General features: G+C 38.3%; 1 protein-coding gene across 5 annotated transcripts in view; it reads right to left on the bottom strand.

The window, feature by feature from the left end:
* The window catches only part of PIK3R3 (phosphoinositide-3-kinase regulatory subunit 3), a 135,257-nt gene that overhangs the window by 37,121 nt on the left and 70,909 nt on the right, over nucleotides 1–27,227 (bottom strand). For all 5 annotated transcript variants that reach the window (XM_019017756.3, XM_019017747.3, XM_004025714.3 and 2 more), the window contains 2 exons: nucleotides 3,471–3,579; nucleotides 331–429 (listed from right to left, as the gene is read on the bottom strand). In XM_019017756.3, coding sequence (XP_018873301.1) covers nucleotides 331–429; nucleotides 3,471–3,553 — 182 coding nt within the window. In that variant the 5' untranslated portion in view covers nucleotides 3,554–3,579. The remainder of the gene's footprint in view (nucleotides 1–330; nucleotides 430–3,470; nucleotides 3,580–27,227) is intronic.

Here is a 27,227-nt window from a genome sequence, read left to right as displayed (position 1 = left end):
TTCAAAGGATAGATTCATTTTTACCCTTAGAATATGCCCATGACTTCTACTTCCTTTATAAGGTCAACAGTATGCTTCCTACTCCCTTACATTTTGGGATTTTAACCTTTTCATTTTCTTTCTACATTTTTTTAAGTTGCCATTTTTATACAAAATGTTTAAATACTTAATGTATAGAAAAAAGAATTAGCCAGACTGGAAATTATGTACATAAATTAAATGAAAATATGAAAAATTGTATAGATAAAGATTTAAATACAGAAATATCTGTATACCCAGAACTAAAATAACATCAGTAGAGAACTAGCCAAATGACTGAAAAGTACTTACCGCAAAGTCAAAGTATAATCTCCCTGCATTTTTGTTGAGGCATCTCGGACCAAGAAGGTCCCATCTGGCATATCCCGCAATTTGTCATTTACCTCCTCCCTGAAGAACGGAATTATAAGAAAAATGAAAAAATGTCAACACTGGTGGCTTCGGCAGTAGGTGTGCCTTCTTTACATGTTACTACTAAGGCAGCTTTGGCAGTAGGTGTGCCTGAGGTTATAGAATAACGGAGCCGTTTAGAGGTCATTTAGTTCTTCCCTGCATTAAATATGCTCTTTCTGTTTTGATTTTTGGTGTTACACAATCTACAGAAGAGCTATTTGATTTTTAAACTCCTCCAGATTTCAAATGTGTGTAAGAGATACTGTTTCCATCAAGCCTTTAAGGGTTTCCTTAGGCAGGTCTGAACTTGTAAAGTTTCAAGAAAAAAACAGTGGCTGTTTAGAAAGAAGGTTATATTTAAGCAACAGTGGCAGCTGTTTCTGAACAGAAGGGGGAAAATTCACTAAGTTCATAACCTTTCAATAGGATAGTCTCCTAGTTTGAATTTGTCCCGGTAACAAATTCCTTCTGTAGAGTTGATTTAGGACTTTAAGGCACAACACTAGAACACTTAAAGGAAATGGCAGGGCATAAAAGACCCTTGAATCATATCAGAACCACGTGATCTTAAAAAAAAAGACTTTTATTGTACAATATTAAAATAGAAATATTCTAACCAATTTTAAAATAAAATGGCTGGGTGCAGTGGCCCACGCCTATAATCCCAGCACTTTAGGAGGCTGAAGCAGAGAGGTCACTTGAGGTCACGGGTTCGAGACCAACCTGGCCAACATGATGAAACCCTGTCTCTACTGAAAATACAAAATTAGCCGGACGTGGTGGCAGGGCAAGCGCCTGTAATCCCAGCTACTTGGGAAGCTGAGACAGGAGAATCACTTGAACCCGGGAGGCGGAGGTTGCAGTGGGCTGAGATTGCACCACTGCACTCCAGCCTGGGGGACTGAACGAGACTCTATCTCAAAAAAAAATTTTTTTTAATAAAACGTATTAAGTCCTCTTCAAAAAGTTAAACACAGAATTACCTACCATATGACCTGGCAATTCCATTCCACTACTGGGTATATACCCAAAATAACTGAAAGCAGGGACTCAGATATGTGTGCACCAATATTAATTGCAGCATTATTTACAACAGCCATAAATTAGAAACAATCTAAATGTCCAGATGAATGGATTAAAAAAATATATAACATATACATATAAGATATTAGCCTTAAGAAGGAATGAAATTCTGACACAGGCTACAACATGAATGAACCTTGAAGACGTATGAAGAAAGTGAAATAAGCCAGTCACAAAAGGACAATTATTATATGATTACACTTATGCAAAGTACCTACAATTGAATTCATAAGACAGAAAGCAGAATGGTGGTTGCCATGAGCTGAGGGAGGGGAGAATGGGGGGTTATTGTTTAATGGGTACAGAATTTCAGTTAGGGAAAATGAAAAAGTTCTGGAGATGGATGGTGATGATAGCTACACAACAATGCAAATGTACTCTTAAAATAGTTGAAATTGTAAGGGTAAAAAAAATTAAATAAATACCATTTTGGTAGAGGAAGAGAACAGAGAAGAGAAAGCGATAGGTAAGTGTTCTGAGGATTACAGCATCAACCTGGAAACTGATTTGACAGAAATGGATAGGGCTTTGAAAAGAAAATACATCTGAGACCCACTAAAGCAAGTTTAACAAGAAAAAAATTTAGTAAGAAAATACAATATTCAAATTAAATGTATATAATTCCCTCTTTAGGTTCAAAATTATCTAAAACTACACTTTACCCAGAAAACAAATCTGTCCTAGAGTCCTGTTTATCAAACTGGGGTGTGTAAAGAGACTGCATCAAATTCACCCAGGGAATCTGTTAAATGCAGATTCCTGGGCTCCACCTCAATTGATTTTTGTGCATGCAAAGACTTTGGAACCACTGGCTTAAGAGAAAGAAAGGTACAGAAATGTTAAGTACCCACAAATATTTTTAATTCTAAAACATATGTAACTATCCTAAATGTCTACATGTCACTTATTTAGAAATCCATCCTCAATATAGTATTAGAAGTAATAATCACACCCATAATTTAAAGATTTTCAGCCAGGTGCAGTGGCTTACACCTGTAATCCCAGCACTTTGGGAGGCCAAGGTAGGTGGATCACCTGAGGTCAGGAGTTCGAGACCAGCCTAGCCAACATGGTGAAACCCTGTCTCTACTAAAAATACAAAAACTAGCAGGGTATGGTGATGCATGACTGTAATCCCAGCTACTTGGGAGGCTGAGGCAGGAGAATCGCTTGAACCCAAGAGGCGGAGGTTGCAGTAAGCTGAGATCATGCCACTGCACTCCAGCCTGGGCAACAGAGTGAGACTCCATCTCAAAACAAATAAATAATGAAGATTTTCTTGTCACTTTTTCACGGGAAGAAAAGTATTAAGACACTAATGAGGTGTTCCCATGCAAAACTTTTTAAATGAGCTTTTTCTTTTTTTTTTTTTTTTTTTAAGAGACAGTCTCACTCTGTCGCCCAGGCTGGAGTGCAGTGGCACTATCTCGGCTCACTGTAACCTCCACCTCCCAGGTTCTAGCAATTCTCCTGCCTCAGCCTCCCAAGTAGCTGGGATTACAGGCGCATGCCAACATGCCCAGCTAATTTTTTGTATTTTAGTAGAGACAGGGCTTCACCGTGTTGCCCAGGCTGGTCTCAAACTCCTGAGCTCGGGCAATCCACCCACCTCAGCCTCCCAAAGTGCATGGCTTACAGGTGTGAGCCACTGCATCCGGCTTTAAATGGTAATCTTTAAATAACAATTAGTAGAGCATTACAATGCTCTTTTCTTTTGAGAGTTGGGGGTCTTACTCTGTTGCCCAGGCTGGAGTGCAACAGAGTGCTCTCTACAGGCTCGAACTCCACAGCCTCGAACTCCTGGTATCATGTGATTCTTCAGCCTCAGCCTCCTGAGTTGCTGGGATTATAGGTGTGAGCCACCATGCCCAGCTTAAAATGGTTTACTTTAACTACTAATTCTCAAAAATGACTTTTTAAAAAACTGCATTCAATTACAGTAGCATTCTAGTTACCTTGAAATATCCCCCCAGTACCATTCTGCATCCTGAAGAGAAACAGAACTGTCCTTCATTCCATTTGGAACTGCTGAAGTCATTGGCTTAGGTGGCTTTGGTGGAAGAGCTAGAAGAGAAATGAATATTACTCTGTAGATGTAAATTATTTACTGTTTTCTAATTTCCTCAGGAGCAGCTCATTAACCAAGGTATGTTAAGATTCTAATAATTATCAATCAAATTGAGTAGTATTTTATGTTAAATGTTAGCAACAGAAGGAATCCTTTTGATTGCCTAAAAAGTGAAAATGTCAAGATATTTGTTTTTTTCCTTCTTATGAAACATTGACTTCTAAGTCTGTAAAACTTCATTCACATCTCTCAAAAAACAACATGCAACCCCTTTCTAAACAACTCAGTCCAAAAGCCACTAAGTGACCAATGTACAACATGAGGATTATAGTTAACAACATTGTATTATATACTGGTAATCTGCCAAGTGAGTAAATTTTAGGTATTCTTACTACCAAAAAAAAGGGTAACTATGAAATGATGGGTATGTTATTAATAATTTGCTCAACTATAATAGAATGAACCCCCTTGTCTTGGACTAGAATTAGAGCTACAGATACCAACTCATGAATTTCAACGTATATAAACATAAATATGTAAATGTCTATACACAGAATACATATATTCCCTAGCTCTGTCCCGAGACAGAGATTCCCTAACCCCCGGGCCGCGGACTGGCACTGGTCCACGGCCTGTTAGGAAAAGCGCCACACAGCAGGAAGTGAGCAGTGGGCAAGCGAACATTACTGCCTGAGCTTCAGCATTAGATTCTCATAGAAGCACAAACCCTACTGTGAACTGCACATGCGAGGGATCGAAGTTGTGTGCTCCTTATGAAAATCTAACTAATGCCTGATGATCTGAGGTGGTACAGTTTCATCCTGAAACCAATACCCCCAGCCTAACCCCACCCCAGCAATGAAACTGGTCCCTGGTGCCAGAAAGGTTGGGGACTGCTGCCCTGAGAGGTCCTGGGGGCAACAACACCCCAATATGTACACTGAGCACCTAGACCTTGCTTTCTAATACCATTCTCTACTAAAAGGAACCAGGGCTCTTTGAAGAAATGGCTGATTCCAGGGACAGAATAGAGCAAGTACCAAATGAGCCTGAACATCATCATGTGCCAAAAAGGAAGGAAGTGCTCAAAGAATGGGAGAGGCTATGTTAAAAGAACAAAACAGCGAGCTGGAAGGGGCTCTCACTGACCAAATCTGGAACAGCTGGCATATCAATACAAATAATAATAGTAAAGAAATATAACTCATTAAACAAAATAGGAATATATGTGTTCATGCAGATATAAATAAATAAATAAATAAATAAATAAAAGAAACAAAGATTGATGAGGACCAAGATTACTGTTATCTCAATATACTGTCCCACAAAATCCTAATTGCAAAAGGAAAAACAATAATAGTGAAAAAGCCTGGCAAATACCACCTTAATCAAGAATCAAGGTTAATATTAGAAATAATGGCAAAACTGTGGGCCCCAATACAATGCACTAAAAAGGATGTAACATCACTTCTGTGACTTTCCTGCCAAATATGTATAAACTGAATCTAATCATAAAGAAACATCAGACAAACCATGATTGAGGGGTATTCTACAAAATAACTTACCTGTAATCTTCAACAATGTACAGGTCATGAGGGTCAAGGAAAGACTGAGGAAATGTTTCAGATTGAAGAAGACTAAAGAATCCTGACAATTAAATGCAATGTGTAATTCTGGACTGGATCTTTTTTGCTATTAAGGACAACACTGGGACAATGGGCAAAACTTGAATGGGATCTGAGTATGACATAGTAGTAGTACAGCAGTGTTAGTTTTCTGATTTTGATGGTTATATTGTGCTTCTGTAGGAAAATGTTCTTGTTTGTGGGAAATACACACAACATGGTCATCATATGGCATCACGTTGACAACTTACTCTCAAATGATTCAAAAAAATTATGTTCTTTGAACTGTACTTGTAACTTTTTTGAGATTGTTTCTTTTTTCTTAATTTAACCAAAAAATTGTAAGCAATCTTGGGGGGAAGGAGAACAATGTGAATATTTCCCCCCAAAGAGAAGTCCCTTAGTTGGCCGGGTACGGTGGCTCACACCTGTAATCCCAGCACTTTGAGAGGTGGAGGCAGACAGATCAGCTGAGGTCAGGAGTTCGAGGTCAGGAGTTCGAGACCAGCCTGGCCAACATGATTAAACCCCATCTCTACTAAAAATACAAATATTAGCTGGGCGTGGTGGTGCACACCTGTAATCCCAGCTACTCGGGAGGCTGAAGCAGGAGAATTGCTAGAACCCGGGAGGCAGAGGTTGCAGTGAGCCGAGATTGCACCACTGCACTCCAGCCTGGAGACAGAGTGAGATTTTGTCTCAAAAATACACAAATAAAGAAATAAAGTCCCTTAGTCAACTGATTTTCAACATGGGTGTCAAAATAATTCAATGAGGGAAAGAATAGTCTTTTTAACAAATTGTTCTGGAACAAGCGGATATCCACATGCAAAAAGAATGAAGTTGGATCCCTGCCTCACACCAAAATTAACTAAAAATTGATCAAAGACCTAAATATCAAGACCTAAAACTATAAAATTCTTACAAGAAAAAATAGGCTTAAATCTTTGTGACTTTAGATTAGGTAATGGTTTCTTAAATATGACACTGAAAATAACAAACAAGAAAAAATAGATTAACTGCATCAAAATTAAAAACTTCTGTACTTCAAAGGACATCATCAAGAAAGTGAAGAGACAACCTATAGGATGGGAGAACGTTTTTGTAAGTAGAAATGATAAAATATATTTTTGTAAATATTTGTAAATGTAGCTATATATTTTTGTACTTGTATCTAAATACATAAAAGAATCCTTTCAATTCAATAAAAGACAAATGACCCAATTAAATATGGGGAAAGGATCTGAATATATATTTCTCCAAAAGACAAACAAGTGGCCAATAAGCACATGAAAAGATACTGAACATAATCAGCCAACAGAGAAATGCAAATCAAAACCACAGTGAAATACCACTTCACACCCACTAGGATGACTATAATAAAAAAGACAGATAATAACAAGTGTTGGTGAGGATGTGGAGAAATTGGAATACTCATAGACTGCTGGTGGGAATGTAAAATGATGCTGCTGCTTGGAAAACAGTCTAGCCTCCTCAAAAGGTTAAATGCAGAGTTGCCCAGCAATTTCACTCTTACATATACCCAAGAAAAAAGAAACATGTATCTACACAAAAACTTGCACATGAATGTTCATAGTAGCTTTATTTATAATGGCCCAAAAATGGAAAACAACCCAAATATCTATCAACAGACGAATAGATAAATAAAATGAGGTATATATCCATACAATAGATTATTCAGCAATAGAAAGGAATGAGGTACTGATATGTTACAACATGGACGAATCTGAAAACATTTTGCTGAGTGAAAGAAGCCTGTCATGAAAGGCCAAATATTACATAATCCCATTGTCCAGAATAGGCAAATCTATAGAGACGGAAAGTAAATCAATGGTTGGCTAGGGCTGGGGAGTAAAGTGGGAAATAGGGAGTGACTGCTAATGTATAAAGGATTTCTTTCAGGGTAACGAAAATATTCCAAAATTGGCTATCATGATGGTTGTACAACTCTGTGAAGATACTAAAAATCACTGAGTTATACAATGTGGGTGAACTGCATGGCATGTGAATTATATCTCAATAAAGCTGTTTTAAAATAAATAAATATCAGGCTTCTGAAATTACTAGATGGGGGTGGATTTGCTATAATCCATACTTTTTTTCAAAGTAGCTAAATAACCATCTTGTTTGAAAAGGATTTTATGTGACTTATAAAAGTAGCTACAGTTTGAACTATAACTTAACAAAATTTATAATTCTTCTACTTACCCACTTAACACAAGGATTAACAGTGTAAACTTGTGCTATACAAAGCACTGCACTATAGCTATGAAAAGTTACAAAGACAAGGTGTTCCCTGCACTCAAAAGAACAAATCCAGAGAGAATGACACATAGAAACACCTAACTATAATACTCATCAGAATGGGGTAAAAAGCAAATTGTAACAGAAACCCAGCAAAAGGGAAACTTTAAGGTCAAACACTAAGCTTCTCAAATCTAGTCCTTAGTGATTTGAGTACATGACCAACAGGGCTCAAGAACCAATGTGCTTCATTGTATCAGCAGGTGGGTTACACTCTAATCACCTTCAAACGGTGTTATGGAGACTTTTCTACATCCCTTCACTGGAGGAGCTCTATATTGAGATGAGTTGAGTTGACCAGACTGCATGAGGAAGCTGCTATTTATGGATAATGATAGTTCACAGATAGCTCTACCACCAACAAACATGTAATGACCATTTCACATCTATTACAGAGGGCTGCCTCCTTGTATCTTGCTGTTCTCAACTACAGAAATGTAAGAAGAATGAAATTATTATAAAGGCAGTTGCTACATAAAGTTGCTAAAAGAACACAATCATAAGATATGAACTGAATGCAATACTGGCCTATTTCTACATTCCTACTATCTATAATCACTCCACACATACATAGGCAAATATGTATTGAACACCTCCCATGTTCCAGAAGCTGTGAACATAACAATGAACTAGATTAGATAGACATAGTCTCCATACATATGGACTTTATAATCCAAAAGGATAAATTTCAAGATAATTCATTGTTCCTAAAATTGTGAGTACACTCAAATGTAGCTCTATCAAACTAAACTGAATCTCCATCTAAATGTTTTACCTTCTCTGAGAGTTGCTCCCCACCCTCCCATGTAGATTGTAGAATATACTGGGCAAATGTGAATAAAAATTTATCTCCTAATAACCTCCTAATTGCATGAAGATAAGCAGATTTATATCTATCTTCCAGGTTGTGATATTATAAATAAAGGTAAAATAATTCCAAATCATTAAGCTTTTAAGTAGTTCAAAAGGACTATCTTGAGGGAAAAACTGATTAGGATACATTAGTTATCTTTTCAACTCCTTGACAAAGTAATTCTTGCATTAGGTGAGCACTGCAATGCTGAGTGATAAGTTAGGTGCACCTAAGCAAATACCTTCTGAAATGAGTATCCATAAAATATATAGCACTTTTATTTCTATTTAGTAGACAATGAAAAATATTTCTCTTTCCATTTTTAGAAACTATATTACAAGTTTGGGTTTTTTTCAAAATTGTGAGACAGGGTCTCATTACGTTGCCCAAGCTGGTCTTGATCTCCTGGCCTCAAGTAATCCTTCCGCCTTGGCCTCCCAAAGTGCTGGGATTATATGCATGGGCCACTCACGCCTGGCCTATATTAACAAGTTTTAAAATATTAGCAATACAGAAAGATATTTTCAATTCTGTTTTAATTAATATGTAGCTATATGAAGAAACATAGAGATATATAGATGTTTTAAGTGTGTGTATGTGTGCATATAGATATGTGTGCACAGAAACATATGAAGAATACACAAACTGTTAATAGTGAATACAATAGGGATGGGGAACAGCAGAGAACACTGTAGGTATGTATGTATATTGTATATGTTTTCTTTATATGTTTTAACAACAAAAATGGTGCCAGGTGCAGTGGTGTGCACCTATACCCCCAGCTACTCAGGAGGCTGAGATGGGAGGATTGCTTGAAGCCAGAAGTTCGAACCCACAGTGTGCTATGATTGCACATGTGAATAGCCACTGCACTCCAACTTGTAATCCCTGCACTTTGGGAGGTCGAGGCAGGTGGATCACCTGAGGTAAGGAGTTTGAGACCAGCCTGGCCAACATGGTGAAACCCTGTCTCTACTAAAAATACAAAAATTAGCTGAGAGTGGTGGCGGGCACCTGTAATCCCAGCTACTCAGAAGGCTGAGGCAGGAGAATCGCTTCACCCCGGGAGGCAGAGGTTACAGTGAGCCGAGATTGTGCCATTGCACTCCAGCCTAGGCAACAAAGTGAGACTAAGAAAAAAAAAGCAATCTGATTCACACCACTGTACTCTGGAAAGGCCAGGAACTGGAAACACAATGCATCTCTGAAGGGAGGATTGAGTCATGTGGCCAGAAACAGAAGAGTTGGCTGACAATCAATAGAAAGAGCAGTTAAGTCCTTAGTTCTCCTCCCTACCTGCCCAAGCAACCAGGCAACTACCCATCCTCCACCCTAGATAAAGGCTGCCTGTCAACTCACCAGTCCAGAGAAACAATCAGAAAGGCTCTGGACTCTTCATCCATGTCCCTACAAAGGACATAAACCATCGTTCTGAGCGAACTATCGCAAGGACAGAAAAACCAAACACTGCATGTTCTCACTCATAGGTGGGAACTGAACAATGAGAATACTTGGACACAGGGTGGGGAACATCACACACCGGGGCCTGTCGTGTGGTGGGGGAATGGTGGAGGGATAGCATTAGGAGATATACCTAATGTAAATGACGAGTTGATGGGTGCAGCACACCAACATGGCACATGTATACATATGTAACAAAACTGCACATTATGCACATGTACCCTAGAACTTAAAGTATAATAATAAAAAAAAGAAAGATACAGCATGCTCAGTGCTGTGTTTTAGAATGTAAAAAAAAAAAAAAGAAAAAAGAAAGGCTCTGGACTCAGGGAACACCAAGCTTGCTGAGAATAGGGGTGAGCCCTATATTGAAAACGGCATAACTAAAGAAAAGTTTATCAAACAGGTAGATTCCCCTATCCCTCTCTGTTTACCTAAACAATGAGCTGTCAAGCATATACCCCCAGTCAGGAGTTGGGAGATGTTTTCCACAGAAACTGACAGGACCCTAAAAAAGCATCTAAAAATACAGATATTCTAGGGTTACCCAACGAAAAACATATTCATCTTTTTTTTTTTTTTTTTTTTTTTTTGGTAGAGACAGGGTCTCACTATATTGCCAAGGGTGGTCTCGAATTCCTGGGCTCAAATGATCTTCCTGCCTTGGCCTCCCAAAGTGCTGGAGTACAGGTGTGAGCCACTGCACCTGGCAGGTATTCATCATCTTATCACTTCTCAGTGAAGGCCTCCAGTTACCAAGTTCCTGCCCACTCACATGGAGCTTCAAAATGGATGAACATTGAAAATATTATGCTAAGTGAAATAAGCCAGTCACAAAAAGACAAGTATTATGATTCTTCCTACATGAGGCTACTAAAGTGTCAAATCCGTAGAGACAGAAAGTAGAATGCTGTTGGCCAAGGGCTGAGGGGAGGATGGAATAGAAGTTAGTATTTAATGGGTATAGAGTTTCAGCTGGGGAAAATGAAAAAGTTCTGGAGGTGGATGGTGGTGATGGTTGCACAACAGTATGAATGTACTTAATGCCACAGAACTTAAACATTTTAAAATGGTTAAAAACAGCTGAGTGTGATGGCTCATGCCTCTGATCTCAACATTCTGGGAGGCCAAGACAGGAGTATTGCTTGAGCCCAAGAGTTTGAGACCAGCCTGGGCAACAGAGCAAGATCCCATCTCTAAAATAAATAAATAAATATTTTAAAAGAAACAGATAAAATGGTTAAAATGATAAATTACATGTTACATATATTTACCACAACTTAAAATAAAAAAACAACAGACATTTGAGGAAAGCCATTACATTAAAGGAGACCAAAACAAGAAGAAACTTCGGAGTAACCAGAGAATTCAAGGGAAAAAAAACTTCACAGACACACAAAGACAGCATAATATCTCAGATATATAAAAGGAAAGACTGCATCTATGAAAGACAAACAAGATCTATATTAAAGTAACATTCAAAGAACAAGAGCCCTTATATATTAAAATTATGATAGAAAAATTTTTAAGTTGTTCACAATCTGGCAGGTAAAGCTGAAATCTCCCAGGAAGTGGAACAAAGAGAGAAAGTAATGAAAAAATAGGGGAAAGATAAAAGAATCAGAGGATCAACTCAGAAGATCCAGCATCAAACTAATAGAAGTTCCAGAAAGCAGGAAGAGAAACATTAAAATAAATAAGAAAAAATTTTCAGAACTGAAGGACACAATTTCCTGAATGAAAATGCCCACAGAGTATGCCACACAATGAATGAAAAAGATCCACATCAAGCTACACCCCTGTGGAATTTCACAACACTGGGGGAAAAGAGAAGGTCCTAAAATCTATCACAAGGGAAAAAAAAAAAAAAAAAGGTCACAAAGGACTAAAGAATGTCTTTGGGTTGCTCAACAACACTGGAGACTAGCAACACTGAAGATAAACCTTCCAAATCTGAGGGAAAATGATTTTTCAAGGTAGAATGATATATCCTGCCAAATTATCAATTACATATGATGGTAGAATAGATATTTTCAGATATACAAGATCTCAACCAACTCATCTCTCAGCATCGTTTCTTAGGAAGCTCCTGAATGATGTGCTCCACCAAAATGAAGAAATAAACTAGGAAACCAGGTGGTGTAAAATGCAGGAAAATGGATGCCAACACAAGAAAGAAGCAATGGCAATGCCCAGCATAATGCTGAATGCAGTACTAGAATGACAGCTGAAAACAAGTTAGAATTCAAACAGGAGGATGAAGGGCAGTTTAGAGGGTATGTTTAAGAAAAGAATGGAAATGGTAAATTATTTGATGTTTAACCATACTGTGATGAATTTTATGGTTCTGTTATATGGCTCTGTCAGAACCATAAAATTCTGTCTTTAAATTTATATAAAGAAAGGAAATGCGGCCAGGTGTGGTGGCTCACGCCTGTAATCCCAGCACTTTGGGAGGCTGAGGCGGGCAGATCACGAGGTCAGGAGTTCGAGACCAGCCTGGCCAATATGGTGAAACCCCATCTCTACTAAAAATGTAAAAAATTAGCCAAGTGTGGTGGTGTGTGCCTGTAGTTCCAGCTACTCGGGAGGCTGAGACCGGAGAATTGCTTGAACCCGGGAGGCAGAGGTTGCAGTGAGCTGAGATCACGCCACTGCACTCCAGCCTAGGCAACAGAGTGAGACTCCATCTCAAAAAAAAAAAAAAAGAAAGGATGCAATTATAGTATACTAATGGCTTAGCTGTGAACACTGTACAGTAATAATAGTGTAAATATTGGAAGATAATTTAAGAAAGTTATAATTGTGATATAAATACACTGGAAAAATGCATAGAAGGAAAGAGTGTATGGCATAAGAGAAGTAAATCACTATCTTCCTTAGAAGGAATAAATAACATCAAAAACTGAAAAATTATAAATAGCAGTATTACCATACTACAAAAAATAGGGAGGTAAAACACCAGAAGAAAAGGCCGGAAGAGTTAAGTGTTGCCCCTAGGGGCTAGAAAGTGGCAGAAGAGAGGGTAGGACAGGCAACTGATGATTTTGTACTATAAACCTTGTAGTACTTTTTGACTTTTTAAACTATAAACCCATATTGTTTTAAGATAAAAATCAAAAGAAACCTAGAGTTTATTCTGATTCCACCACTTAAACTAGATTTGGTAAATTATCTCACCTCTCTGAACCTTAAGTTTCATGCTATGTTGAATTCAACTTGTATAGGCTAGTGAGAGCTGATTGTTGTATTTTCAGGAATTTTGCAAACTGCTGTTCTATGTAGTCTTTTTTTTTTTTTTTTTTTTTTTTTTTTTTTGAGACAGAGTCTCCCTCTATTGCTCAGGATGGAGTGCAGTGGCGCAATCTTGGCTCACTGCAACCTCCACCTCCTAGGTTCAGGCGATTCTCCTCCCTCGGCCTCCCGGGTAGCTGGAACTACAGGTGTGTGCCACCATGCCCGGCTAGTTTTTTTTGTATTTTTAGTAGAGATGGGGGTTTCACCATACTGGCCAGGCTGGTCTCAAACTCCTGACCTCGTGATCCACCTGCCTTGGCCTCCCAAAGTATTGGGATTACAGGCGTGAGCCACCATGCCCAGCCTCCACACAGTCATTATTAAATATTAAATCATGTAAGTTCACAATTAAATTATATTAAAAATAAAGTTAAAAAATACTCAAAACTCATTGCTTCATTAATACTGTATTTAACTATGCTTTTAAGAAAAATCTATTGTATTTATATAATGGAAATACTGTGTGCTACTGAGGATTTCTTTCAAATTCTGCATTTGGTATGTCAGTCACACCAGTAGACTGAAATCAGCCACAGTGGGAGTATTTATACTTTGGAAATCAGCAAATACTACAAATCAGAGCTTGATTTATTGTGGTATTGATGATCTGCCTGGGGTTAGCAAACTACGGCCCTCTGCCTGTTTTCCAAGGTGCAAAAAATAGTTTTTACTTTTTTTATTATTTTGAGACGAGGGTCTCACTACGTTGCCCAGGCTGGTCTCAAACTCCTGGGTTCAAGTCATCTTCTCGCCTCACCCTCCTGAGTAGCTGTGGAACTAAAGGCGTGTGCACCACTGTGACCAGCGTTTTTACTTTTTTTTTTTTTGAGACAGAGTCTCACTCTGTTACCCAGACTGGAGTGCAATGGTGCAATCTCGGCTCACTGCAACCTCCACCTCCCGGATTCAAGCAATTCTCCTGTCTCAGCCTCCCAGGGAGCTGGGACTATAGGCACGTGCTATCACACCCAGCTAATTTTTGTATTTGTAGTAAAGACGGGGTTTCCCCATGTTGGCCAGGCTGGTCTTGAACTCCTGACCTGAGGTGATCCACCTGCCTCGGCCTCCCAAAGTGCTGGGATTACAGGTATGAGCCACCATGCCTGGCCCATTTTTACATTTTTAAATGGTTATAAACACACACACACACACACACACACACACACACACACACACAGAATGTGAAAGAGACCATTTGTGGCCTGCAAAGCCTAAAGTATTTACTATATGGCTCTTTACAGAAAAAATGTCAATTCCAGATCTAGACTTAAGGAAATGATAGAGAAAATATTAATTCATTGTAATAATCTCCACTCTTCTGAATTCTATGGCTGTAGCTTTAGTGCAACAAGCAAATCTGAGGGTATTCAAAACCAAATATATATTATCATCCCTCAGTATCCTCATAGGATTGCTTCCAGGACCCCTGCAGATACCAAAATCCAAGGATGTTCAAGTCCATTTTATAAAATGACGTAATATTTGCATATAGCTTATGCACATCCTCCCATATACTTTAAGTCATCTCTAGATTACTTGTATCTAATACAATGTAAAGGCTATGTAAATAATTGTTATACTATATTTTTATTTGTATTATTTTTGTTGTTGTATTGTTATTTTTATTGGTTTTTTTCACACACACCCTGAATATTTCTAATCCACAGTTGTTTGTTATTTCAATCCGAGAATGCAGAATCTGTGAATACAGCGGGCCCACCATATTTCCTCACCTGTCCTATCCACCCTATCCTGATAAAGGGCACCACTATGCATTTGTCAAAACTCAAAGAACTGTACACCAAAGAGTATAAACTTTACTGTATGCAAATTTTGAAGTATTTTTTAATCAGCTGTATAACATCTTAAATGAAGGCGCCTTAGCCCAACTCCCTACAGATTCTGATTCCATTGATCCAGAATGAGACCTGGGCAACTATGTTTTTTTAAAAAAGGCAATTGGTAATTCTGATATAAAACTAGAATAAGAATCACATTCCTAACCTCACAAACGTACTCCTTGACTTCTGTTTTTTGTTTTGTTTCGTTTTGTTTTGTTTTTGAGACGGAGTCTCACTCTGTCGCCCAGGCTGGAGTGCAGTGGTGCTATCTCGACTCACTGCAACCTCCACCTCCCAGATTCAAGCGATTCTCCTGCCTCAGCCTCCCGAGTAGCTGGTACTACAGGCACGTGCCACCACGCCCGGCTAATTTTTTGTATTTTTAGTAGAGAAGGGGTTTCATCATGTTAGCCAGGCTGGTCTCCATCTCCTGAACTCGTGATCCGCCTGCCTCGGCCTCTCAAAGTGCTGGGATTACAGGAGTGAGCCACCGCGCTTGGCCCTCTCTCTACATCTTTACCACTTACTCCAATAATCCCAGTTCTTTCACCTCAATGAGACCTCCAATTTACAGCAATACTACCACTGTTCTTTCACCTCAGTAAGACCTCTAATTCCTCAAACTTAGTACTTTCTTTCTATCCCATACTGGTCTTCATTCTCTCTCTCTCTCAACTAATACTATCATCTCTTTTGCTCTCTTATCCTCCCACTGTACCTGTCTGGCAAGACCCCGACTATAGCTCAATCCATTTTCATGCTTTTACTGCTCTCTCTCTAGGCTAATAAAGAGGAAAAAAGTTACATAATCTTCAATTGGTTTCACTAGTAATGGTCTCCAACCATAAGTGGACCCTCAAAAAAATCCAAAAATCTTACCCTAAATTTACCTCTCTCCCATTCTTCACTATAAGCTACTTCAAAATTATATTCTACCTCCCTGAACCAGCCCTAAGTAACATATGTAGAACCAAAAACGGCAAACATAAAAGTATTATTCTTGTGTTAGGAAAAAGTCCCCAGTACTTCCAGCTTAATTAGCTGGTACTGGTAGTTTAGTATACTAGAGATCATAAACTAGTAGATCAGAATTTGCCTTTAAGTTTCATTAGGAAGAAATAAAGACACTATTACTAATTCATGTTTCTGGTTTGCAGTTAACTCATTTAAGCTATATTTAGTTACTCATTTTGGTCAATCTACTGAAAAGAAATACTGTAAGGGATTTGCAATGCCCCCTAATTTCTCCTTCTCTGTCAACTTCTCACATTTGCTTTCTAAAAAATTCTTAATATTTACCTTCCAAATAGTAAATGCGATCTTCTACAAATATCTTTGACATGAAAATGCTCAGTTTAAGAAAAATGTTTCAGTCACATAAATCTTTGCTATATACTATTGAGGGCATTTAAATACTAAGAACATAAATTATTATGTTAAATGTTGTCAGCCAAGTGTGGTGGCTCATGCATGTAATCCTAGCACTTTGGGAGGCCTAGGCGGGCAGATCACGAGTCCAGGAGTTTAAGACCAGCCTAGGCAAATTAGCCATGCGCGGTGGCAGGTGCCTGTAATCCCAGCTACTTGGGAGGCTGAGACAGGAGAATCGCTTGAACCCAGGAGGCAGAGTTTGCAGTGAGCCAAGATAATGCCACTGCACTCCAGTCTGGGTGACAGAGTGAGACTCCGTCTCAAAAAAAAAAAAAAAAAAAAAATCCTAGGCAACATATGGAGAAACTGTCTCTACAAAAAATACAGCAATCAGCCAGATATGGTGGTGTGTGCCTGTAGTCCCAGCTGTTTAGGAGGCTGAGGTGGGAGGATCACCTGAGCCCAGGATGTCGAGGCTACAGTGAGCCAAGATTGCACCACTGCACTCCAGACTGGGCAACAGAGTGAGACCCTGTCTCAAAAAAAAAAAGTGTCGAAGATGAATGATGTTATCAAAGACACAAAACAAACCTAAAATATTCCATCAGATAATAAATTCTGACTATCTGGTAAAGAACCAAGAAACAAGAAAAAAATCCCAAAGATATCTATTTGTGATAACTAGATATTATAAAAGGTTCAAAATACAAAATAAAACAAAATAATTTGATAATATATACTTCCTAAAATTCACAAATCTATTTTATTTTAGAGGAACAAAAAATGAAGCGAATTAGAACTATCTTGGATGTTAGGATATAATCTTAGATGCAGAATAATGCTTAGGAAAAAAAGACTAATCAAGCTAACCAAGGGGAAAACATTTATTTTAATTAAATCTTCAGCTTTTTGAAAGCCTAAAAATAAAATTATGGAAACAGGAAAAGAGAAAAAAGACAAAAAACATTTCATCTTTCTAAAAGAGAAAAAACTGACAGCTTTTACCAAGTTCATTTTAAAAGACAATGATTAAACAAAATTTCCCCCCAGCATCAGTGAGCTGCCACATCCAAACCCAAACTTCACTGACTATTTGGCATCCAGCATTGAATTACAGAACAACTTTGCTCATGCATGGACAAATGCTATTCTTCCCCAGTGGAATGATTTCTCTGTAGTGTGCTCATTAGTAACACTAACCCCTTCCTCTACCCCAACAACCAATTACTTTGTGAGCTAAATCCCAATCCCAAATCAGACACTGTTGGCAAAACTAATCTCTGAATGAAAATGGTACAACAGCCAATCACAACATAGAAGTTGGATCGTATGTTATTGACGTTGAGATAGAAAACTGTGCCATTTCCAGCAGGTAGTTTTAGTTGAGTTTCTTGGCTCAGCAAAATTGAACGATGATTTTATCTTTGGAGACACATATGATATTTTCATAAAATTATACTACTATTTCTCTCTGAAAATACATTTTTTAAAAACTGTTTCACAATCAAAATAAACAATTACTTCAACAACTAGAGTGTGGCGATTCCTCAAAGACCTAAAGGCAGAAATACTATTTGACCCAGTAATCTCACTACTGGGTATATACCAAAAAGAATATAAATCATCCTATTATTAAGATACATGTATGTGTATGTTCATTGCAGCACTATTCACAATAGCAAAGGCACAAAATCAACCTAAATGCCCATCAATGATAGACTGGATAAAGAAAATGTGGTATATATACAGCATGGAATACTATGCAGCCATAAAAAGGAACAAGATAATGTCCTTTGCAGGGACATGGATGGAGTTGGAAGCCATTATCCTCAGCAAACTAACTTTGAGAGGCCAAGGCAGGAGGATCGCAGGAACAGAAAACCAAACACTGCTTATCCTCACTTATAAGTGGGAACTAAATGATGAGAACGCATGGACACATGGCAGGGAACAACACACTCTGGGGCCTGTCGCGGGGTGGCAGGGGGAGAGAGAGCATCAGGAGGAATAGCTAATGGATGCTGGGCTTAATACCTAGGTGATGGGATGATCTGTGTAGCAAATCACCATGGCACATGTTTACCTATGTAACAAACGTGCACATCCTGCACATGTACCCCTGAACTTAAAAGTAGAACGAAAAAAACAATTAGAAGGGAAAACAATTAATTAAAAGTTAAAGGTTGACACATTTGGGTTGATATATTAGATTGATACATTAATGTGATTCTCCCTCTATACCTCTTTCCAAGTTGGAGACAGTTTCTTCAAGATTTCAATTCATTTTGATACCACCCACTCATATGATATAATTTGGGTAAATAGTTTCTTCAGTTAAAAGTTAATTGCTTTGAAGACTTCCCAAAATGCTGTTGATATTAATAATAAATTTCCTCCTGATAGCAATGAATTATATGTATATTTTTTATTTTTATGGAGACAGGGTCTCACTGTGTTACCCAGGATGGTCTTGAACTCCCAGACTCAAATGATCCTCCTGCCTCGGCCTCCTAAAGCGCTGGGATTACAGGCGTGAGCCACCGTGCCCGACACAATGGATTAATTATATGTTCTAGGGCTTCTCCAGCTGGAGTATAGAATGGGCACGCATATACACTTACGTCATTCAAATAAATACTGTATTTGTTTCTTAGCATTGTTCACAAACACACAGATGAAATTAAACCTTTTTTTAAAAAAACCTATCCTTTTCACACACTACTAACCATTGGTGAGTAAAAACTACCAAAGTAAAATCTCCTGGCTCAGCCAGGTAACCTAGCAGTGTAACTCTGGACAATCTGGTCCATTTATCTGTAAAATGGTTGATTATATCACCATAGTCTCTCTCATCTCTAATTTTTATGGACTTTTATATTCAGCCATCTGAAAGACAGTATACTAGGCAGATTTCACTGGAATACCAGAAATTTCATAATATTCTGCTGGGTGCCACAAGTCATTCCTCACAGGTAAGCTAAATTAAATTAGAATCTAACAAAGTATTTCTGTGTGTTCTTAAAAAGAATAACTGGAACAAAAGAACAGCATTAATATATTTTTAGAAGGCAGTAATAAAACTTGCCAGGTGCAGTGGCTTACGTCTGTAATCCCAACACTTAGGGAGACGGGCAGGCCGATCACCTGAGGTCAACAGTTAGAGAGCAGCCTGGCCAACATGGTGAAATCCCAGCTACTTGGAAGGCTGAGGTGGGAGGATTGCTTGAACCTGTGAGGTGGAGGTTGCAGTGAGCACAGATCATGTCACTGCACTCCATCCTGGGCAACAGAGCGAGACTCTGTCTTAAAAAAAAGAAAAGAAGAAGAGGAAGTCAATAACAAAACTGAAGAAAACTAAGATCAGATAAGTATTCAGGGAACTTCTCAACTCATTCTGTGAGGCCAGTCTTCCCGATACCAAAACCAGAAAAAGAAAAAAAAAAAAAAAAAAAACAGGAGGAAAAAACTACAGGCCAATATCCTTTATGAACACGGACAAAAAAATCCTCAACAAAATACTAGCAAACCAACTCCAGCAACATATAAATAGGATTATATATCATGACCAAGCGAGATTTGTTTCCAGGAATGCAAGATTGGCTCAACAAACAAAAATCAATCAAGGTAACACACTGTATTAACAGAATAAAGGACAAAGACCAGCATAATCATCTCAACAGATGCAGAAAAATCATGTGACAAAATTAAACACCCTACCAGGTGCAGTAGCTCACATCTATAATCCTAGCACTTTGGGAGGCCATGGCGAGAGGACACCTTGAGGCCAAGAGTTCAAGACCAGCCTGGTCAACATTGTGAAACCCTGCCTCCACAAAAAAATAATAATTCAAAAATTAAACACCTACTCATGATAAAAATACTCAAAAACTAGATTAAAGGGAATTTCCTCACCTGATAAAGAGTATCTACAGAAAACCCACATCTAGCATCATAATTCATGATGACAAACTGAATGCTTTCCCCTACAATCAAAAACAGCATAAGGATGTCTGCTCTCACCACGTCTATTCAACACTATAGTTAAGATTCTAGCCAGGGGCTGGGCGTGGTGGCTCATACCTGTAATCCCAGCACTTTGGGAGGCCGAGGCGGGTGGATCACCTGAGGTCAGGAGTTCAAGAACAGCCTGGCCAACATGGTGAAACCCCATCTTTACTAAAAATACAAAAAATCAGCCAGGTGTGGTGGTGGGCGCCTGTAATCCCAGCTACTCAGGAGGCTGAGGCAGGAGAATCACTTGAACCCAGGAGGGGGAGGTTGCAGTGAGCCGAGATCACACCATTGCACTCCAGCCAGGGCAACAAGAGGGAAACTCCATCTCAAAAAAAAAAAAAAAAAAAAGATTCTAGCCAGGGCTATTAGGGAAGTAAAATAAATAAAAAGCATCCGGAGAGAAAAGGAAAATGACGATCTCTATTTGCATACTCAATCATAAGAAATACTCAAAAAACTACTAAAGCTAATAAAAGAGTTCAACAAGGTTGCAGAATACAAGGAATATGCAAAAATCAAGAGTATTTCTACACACTAGCAATGAACAATCCAAAAATGAAATTTAAAAAAAATCCCATTCCAACAAGCACATGAAAAAGATACTCAGCATCATTAGTCATTAGGAAAATGCAAATCGAAACCACAGTGACATACTACCTCACATCCACTAGGATAGCTATAATCAAAAAGATACATAACGAACAAGTCTTGGTGACAATGTGGAAAAAGTGAAACCATAACACACTGCTGTCAGGAAAGTAAAATATGACCCAGTAATTCTACTCCTACGTGTATACGCAACAGAACTGAAAACTAAGTTCACATAAAAACTTGCAATGAATGTTCATGGCAGCATTATTCAAAAGAGCTAAAGGTGGAAACAACCCAAATATCCATTAACTGGTGAATGGAAAAACAAATATCCACAGAGTGGAATATTGTTTAGCCATAAAAAGGAATGAAGTAATGATACATACCACAATTGGATAAACCTTGAAAACATTATGCTAAGTGAAAGAAGTCAAACACAAAAGGCCATATACCATGTCATTCCATTTACATGAAATGTCCATAATAGGCGAACTTACAGAGACAGAAAGTAGATTAATAGTTGCCACAGACTAGGGCTAAGAAGAATGGGGAGTGACTTTTCCTTTTTTTGAGACAGGATCTTACTTACCCACCCAGGCTGGAGTGCAGTGGCACTATCATAGCTGACAACCTCAAACTACTGAGTTCAAGCGATCCTCCCACATTGGCCTTCCAAGTAACTGGGACTACAGGCACATGACACCATGCTTAGCTAATTTTTTTTTTTATTTTTGTAGAGACAGGGTCTCGCTAAATTGCCCAAGCTGGTCTTGAACTCCTGGCTTCAATTGATCCTCCCACCTCAGTCTCCCAGAGCTGGGATTATGGGCATGAGCCACCCCCCGCCCCAGCCTAGAGTGACTCTTGATGGTTACAGGACTTCTTTTGGGGTGATAAGAATGTTCTGGAATAAGATAGCTGTAATAGTTGCACAACTATGTGACTATATTAAAAACCACTGACGTGGTTAAAAACACTTTTAAAAGGTGGATATATGGCATGTGAATTATATCATAACAGAAAAAGTAGTCAAAGGTACTTTCAAAATTCTACCTAATTTAAAACAGAATTTTATCAGATCTTTTTAAGTTGTAATAAAACACAAAAATACATACACAAAGATCAATCAGAGAGAATTAGATGTTTCAATTCAGGACTTACTTCAACCTAGTACAATTTTTTATATGACAGAAAAACTACCTGGTTCTAATCTCTGGCTGCTCCTTTTTAGACTCCTTGGAATGCAAGGTTGGTTTTCCCTTAGATTTTTCTTCCTCCACCACTGCTTTTTACCCCTCCCAAATTCCCTTATTTTTCCCCAGGGGTTCCATCTCCTAACATATTTTGTATCTTTATGAACTTTATACAGGAGGAATCTTTCCACAGCATTTCATTCTGCATTACATCTTTAGATTAATTTATGTTGATACAAGTAGGTATTTTTATTTTCTCACCGTTCTCTACCATTACATGAATATTCTATAATTTCTTCATTTTCTTAATGATGGACATTTCAGCTGCTTGTAGTTTTCTGCTTTTACAAACAATGTTGCTATGAACTTAACGGTACTTGTCCCAGGTATAAACTCTTGTCCATCTTCTAGAGTTTCCCTAGGGTATACACTTTACTAGATATTGCTAAGTTGCTCTCTACAATGAGGTTCTAGTTGATACTCCACTGTCCACATAAGTATAAGAGAGTTTTCCTTATTCTACATCCTCACCAAAATGGTGAGTGTAAAATATTATTCCACTGAAGTTTTAATTTGCATTTCCATGGCTACTAAAGAAATTGAACACCTTTTCATGTCTGCAGGACATCTGCATTTCATCTTCTATGAATTTCCAATCTACTGTCTTATTATTATTACTGGTTGGTAAAATATTCTTCATATATCCTGATTATTAATCCTTTTTAGTTATTTTTTCTGCAAATATTTTCTCCCAGATGGGTTATCTATCTCATGCTAAATTTCAATAACTGTACATTTTTTATTTTAATCTAGACATATTTATCAATCTTTTTCTTTTACAGTTCAAATTTCAAGTCTTGTTGAAGAAATCCTTTCTACCTTCCCTGCCCTAGTATCATAAAAACATTCTCCCACTTTTTTCTAAAAGTTTAACTTTTCACATTAACATCTTTAATCATCACATACATTTTTTAATATGGTAAGTAGAAATCTCATTTTATTTTCCATATAAATAACCAATTGTTCCATTATCATTTACTGTTTAGTCAGTCCATCATCTCCTTACTCATCTTCAATGCTCACTGTCATGTATTAAGTTTCTTTATATTCAGGGGTTCTATTTCTGGGCTCTTTATTCTTCCCAGAGGTTGGTCTATCCTGTGCCAATACCACATTGCCTTAAATATTAATAATATGGCTTTATAAATAATGCTATGTGAAAGACTAAGTGCTCCTTCCTAATTTTTCTTGGCAGTTTACTCTCCTATATACGTTTTAGAGCTTGTCAAGTTATATGAAATACCCTGTCATTATATTAAACAGAAGTGTATTGAACTTATAAATTAATTTGGAAAAAATTGACGTGTTTATGTCACTGGGTCTTCCTATCAGTTAATATGGTATCCCAATTAGATCTCTTCTCATGTCTTTTAATGGAAATTGTATAATTTTCAACATAAAAAGTCGTGTGCATCTTTTGCTGATTTTGTTCACTGGTACCTTTCAATTGTTGTCATTGTAGCTGTTGCTGCTATAATGAGTATCTTTTTAAAAATATATTTTATAGGCCAGGAACTGTGGCTCATGCATGTAATCCTAGCACTTTGGGAGGCTGAGGTAGGCTAGGAGTTCAAGACTAGCCTAGTCAACATGGCGAAACACTGTCTCTACTAAAAATACAAAAATTAGCTGGGTGTGGTGGCACATCTGTAATCGCAGCTACTCGGGTGGCTGAGGCATGAGAATCGCCTGAACCCAGAAGGCAGAGGTTGCAGCAAGCTGAGATCACACCACTGCACTCCAGCCTGGGAAACAAAGCGAGACTCCGTCTCAAAAAAAAAAAAAAAAAAAATTTGTAAAAACATCCCAAGTGGGCTGGGCGTGGTGGCTCACGCCTGTAATCCCAGCACTTTGGGAGGCTGAGGTGGGCGGATCACAAGGTCAAGAGATGGAGACCATCCTCGCCAACATGGTGAAACCCCGTCTCTACTAAAAATACAAAAAAATTAACTGGGTGTGGTGGCATGCGCCTGTAGTCACAGCTACTCGGGAGGCTGAGGGAGGCTGAGGCAGGAGAATCGCTTGAACCTGGAGGCGGAGGTTGCAGTGAGCCGAGACCACGCCACTGCACTCCAGCCTTGCAACACAGCAAGACTCTGTTTCAAAGAAGCAAACAAACAACAACACAAAAAAAACCCAAGTGTCCACCAACAGATGACTGAATAAACAAAATGTGGTCTATATGTACAATGCGGTATTATTCAGCCATAAAAATGAGTAACGTTCTGATACATGCTGCAATATGGATGAACACCAACATTATGCAAAATGAAATAAGAAGACACAAAAGGACAAATATTGTATGATTCAATTTACATGAAATATCTAGAATAGGCAAATTCATACAGGAAGTTGAACAGAATTTACCAGGTGCTGAAAGTGAAGGGAGAATGAGGGAGTTATTGCTTAATGGTTATAGAGTTTCTATATGGAAGATGAATATAGCTGCACAACACTGTAAATGTAATTAATGCCACTGAATTGTACACTTGAAACAGTTAAAATGAAAAATTTTGTCATTCATATTTTATAACTTTAAAAAATTAACAATGTAATGTATCAAAACATTGAACTGTATACTTAAAATTGGTGATTTGTATGGTATGTGAATTATATCTCAATAAAGCTTTTTAAAAATTACATTTGTTATCTGCTACTTGTATAAAGGAATCCAACTGTATAGTGGTCTTGGATCCAACAACCTTATTTCATATATATCAGCAAATTATCTTTAGCTTTTTATACAGTATTTATCTTAGAATAACCCATTAAATACTAGAATGTTTCTTCTTTTTCTTGATTCAGGAAGAATTTATATGAAATTATGATTGTCTATAAGTGTTTGGTAGAACTCATTTATAAATCTATATGGGCCGGATTAAGATGGCTACTAAAAGAAAAAAGAAAGAAAAGAAGAGAACAAGTGTTGGTAAGGAAGTGGAGTAACTGGAACCCTTGAGCACTGTTGGTGAGATTGTAAAATGGTGCAACTGCTATGGAAAACAGTATGGAGGTTCCTCAAAAAAATTTTTTAAAATACCATATGATCCAGCAATCCTTCTTATTCTGGGTATATATCTAAAAAAAAAAAAAACAAAAAAAAAAAAACTGAAAGCAGAGTCTCAAAGAGACATTATACTAGCAGACCCATGTTCACAGTAGCACTATTCACAATAGCTAAGAGGTGGAAGCAACCCAAAGTCTATCAACAGATTAATGGATAAACAAAATGTGGTATATACATAAAGGGAATATTATTCAGCCTTAAAAAGGAAGAAAATCCTTTCATATGCTACAATATAACTGAAACTTGAAGACATTATACTGAGTGAAATAAGCCAAAGACAAATATTGCATGATCCCACTTACTTATACGAGGTAACTGAAGTAGACAAAATCATAGAAACAAAGTAAAGGTTGGTTACCAGGGGTTGCGTGATAGGGGAAAAGACGAGTCACTGTTTAATGGGTACAGAGTTTCAGATTTGCAAGATGAAATCTGGAGATCTGCTTCAAAACAATGTTAATATGCTTAGTATCACTTAACAATACACTTGAAAATGGTTATGATGGGCCAGGCACGGTGGCTCACACCTGTAATCCTAGCACTTTGTGAAGGCAGACTGCCTGAGCTCCGGAGTTGGAGACCAGCCTGGGAAACATGGTGAAACCCCATCTTTACTAAAATACAAAAAATTGGCCAGGCACGGTGGCAGGTGCCTGTAATCCCAGCTACTCAGGAGGCTGAGGCACGAGAATTGCTTGAACCCGGGAGGTGGAGGTTGCATGAGCCGAGACCGTGCTACTGCACTCTAGCCTGGGCAACAAGAGCGAGACTCCGCCTCAAAAAAAGTTTATGATGGTATTATTTATTTATTTACTTATTTACAGACAGAGTCTTGCACTGTTGTCCAGGCTTAAGTGCAATGGCACGATCTCGGCTCACTGCAACCTCCACCTCCCAGGTTCAAGTGATTCTCCTGCCTCAGCCTCCCAAGTAGCTGGGATTACAGGTGCCTGCCACCACGCCCAGCTAATTTTTTGTATTTTTAGTAGAGACGGGGTTTCACCATGTTGGCCAGGCTGGTCTCAAACTCCTGACCTCGTGATCCACCTGCCTCGGCCTCCCAAAGTGCTGGGATTACAGGCATGAACCACCACGCCCGGCCATGATGGTATATTTTATATTATGTGAAGGTCTTTTTTTGTTTGTTTTTTTTGAGATGGAGTCTCACTCTTTTGCCCAAGCTGGGGTGAAGTGACGTGATCTCAGCTCACTGCAACCTCTGCTCCCCGGGTTCAAGCAATTCTCCTGCCTCAGCCTCCTGCATAGCTGGGATTACAGGATGCACCACCACGCCTGGCTAGTTTTTTTTGTATTTTTAGTAGAGGCGGAGTTTCACTATGTTGGCCAGATTGGTCTCAAACTCCTGACCTCAGGTGATCCACTCGCCTCGGACTTCTAAAGTGTTGAGATTACAGGCGTGAGCCACCATGCCTGGACATGAAGTTTTTTAAAACTGCAATGATAAAAAAAAGGAAATCGTACGGGCCTACAATTGTTCTGGTAGATTTTTTAAATCACTAATTAAATTTCTTTTATGGTTACAAAATTATAAAGATTTTCAATTTCTTTTCAAGTCAGTTTTGGTAAGATTTGCTTAGTTATTTTTAAAAAGTGCTTTCCCCATTAAAGCTATCTTTTCATAGCTCACTAAATTGTCTAATATTTAATTCTGTGTAGTTACCAGGTAAATCCTATCAGAAAGTATCAAATACCCATTTGAAGCCATAATCCATTAAATGAAACATCTACAAACGAGACAGATTACAATCATGAGAATTTGCACCAAAGCAGCAGTTGCATTACTACAGTTCTATCTTCACCTTCACAATGTTTCCCTTGGTCGAAAATGCACTAATGGCCAGGCACAGTGGCGCACACCTGTAATCCCAGCACTTTGGAAGGCTGAGGCAGGTGGATCATTTGAGGTCAGGAGTTCGAGACCAGCC

Source organism: Gorilla gorilla, chromosome 1 (genome assembly GCF_029281585.2).
Source record: "Gorilla gorilla gorilla isolate KB3781 chromosome 1, NHGRI_mGorGor1-v2.1_pri, whole genome shotgun sequence".
NCBI classification, from domain to species: domain Eukaryota; kingdom Metazoa; phylum Chordata; class Mammalia; order Primates; family Hominidae; genus Gorilla; species Gorilla gorilla.
This window is presented reverse-complemented; position numbering and strand designations above follow the sequence as displayed.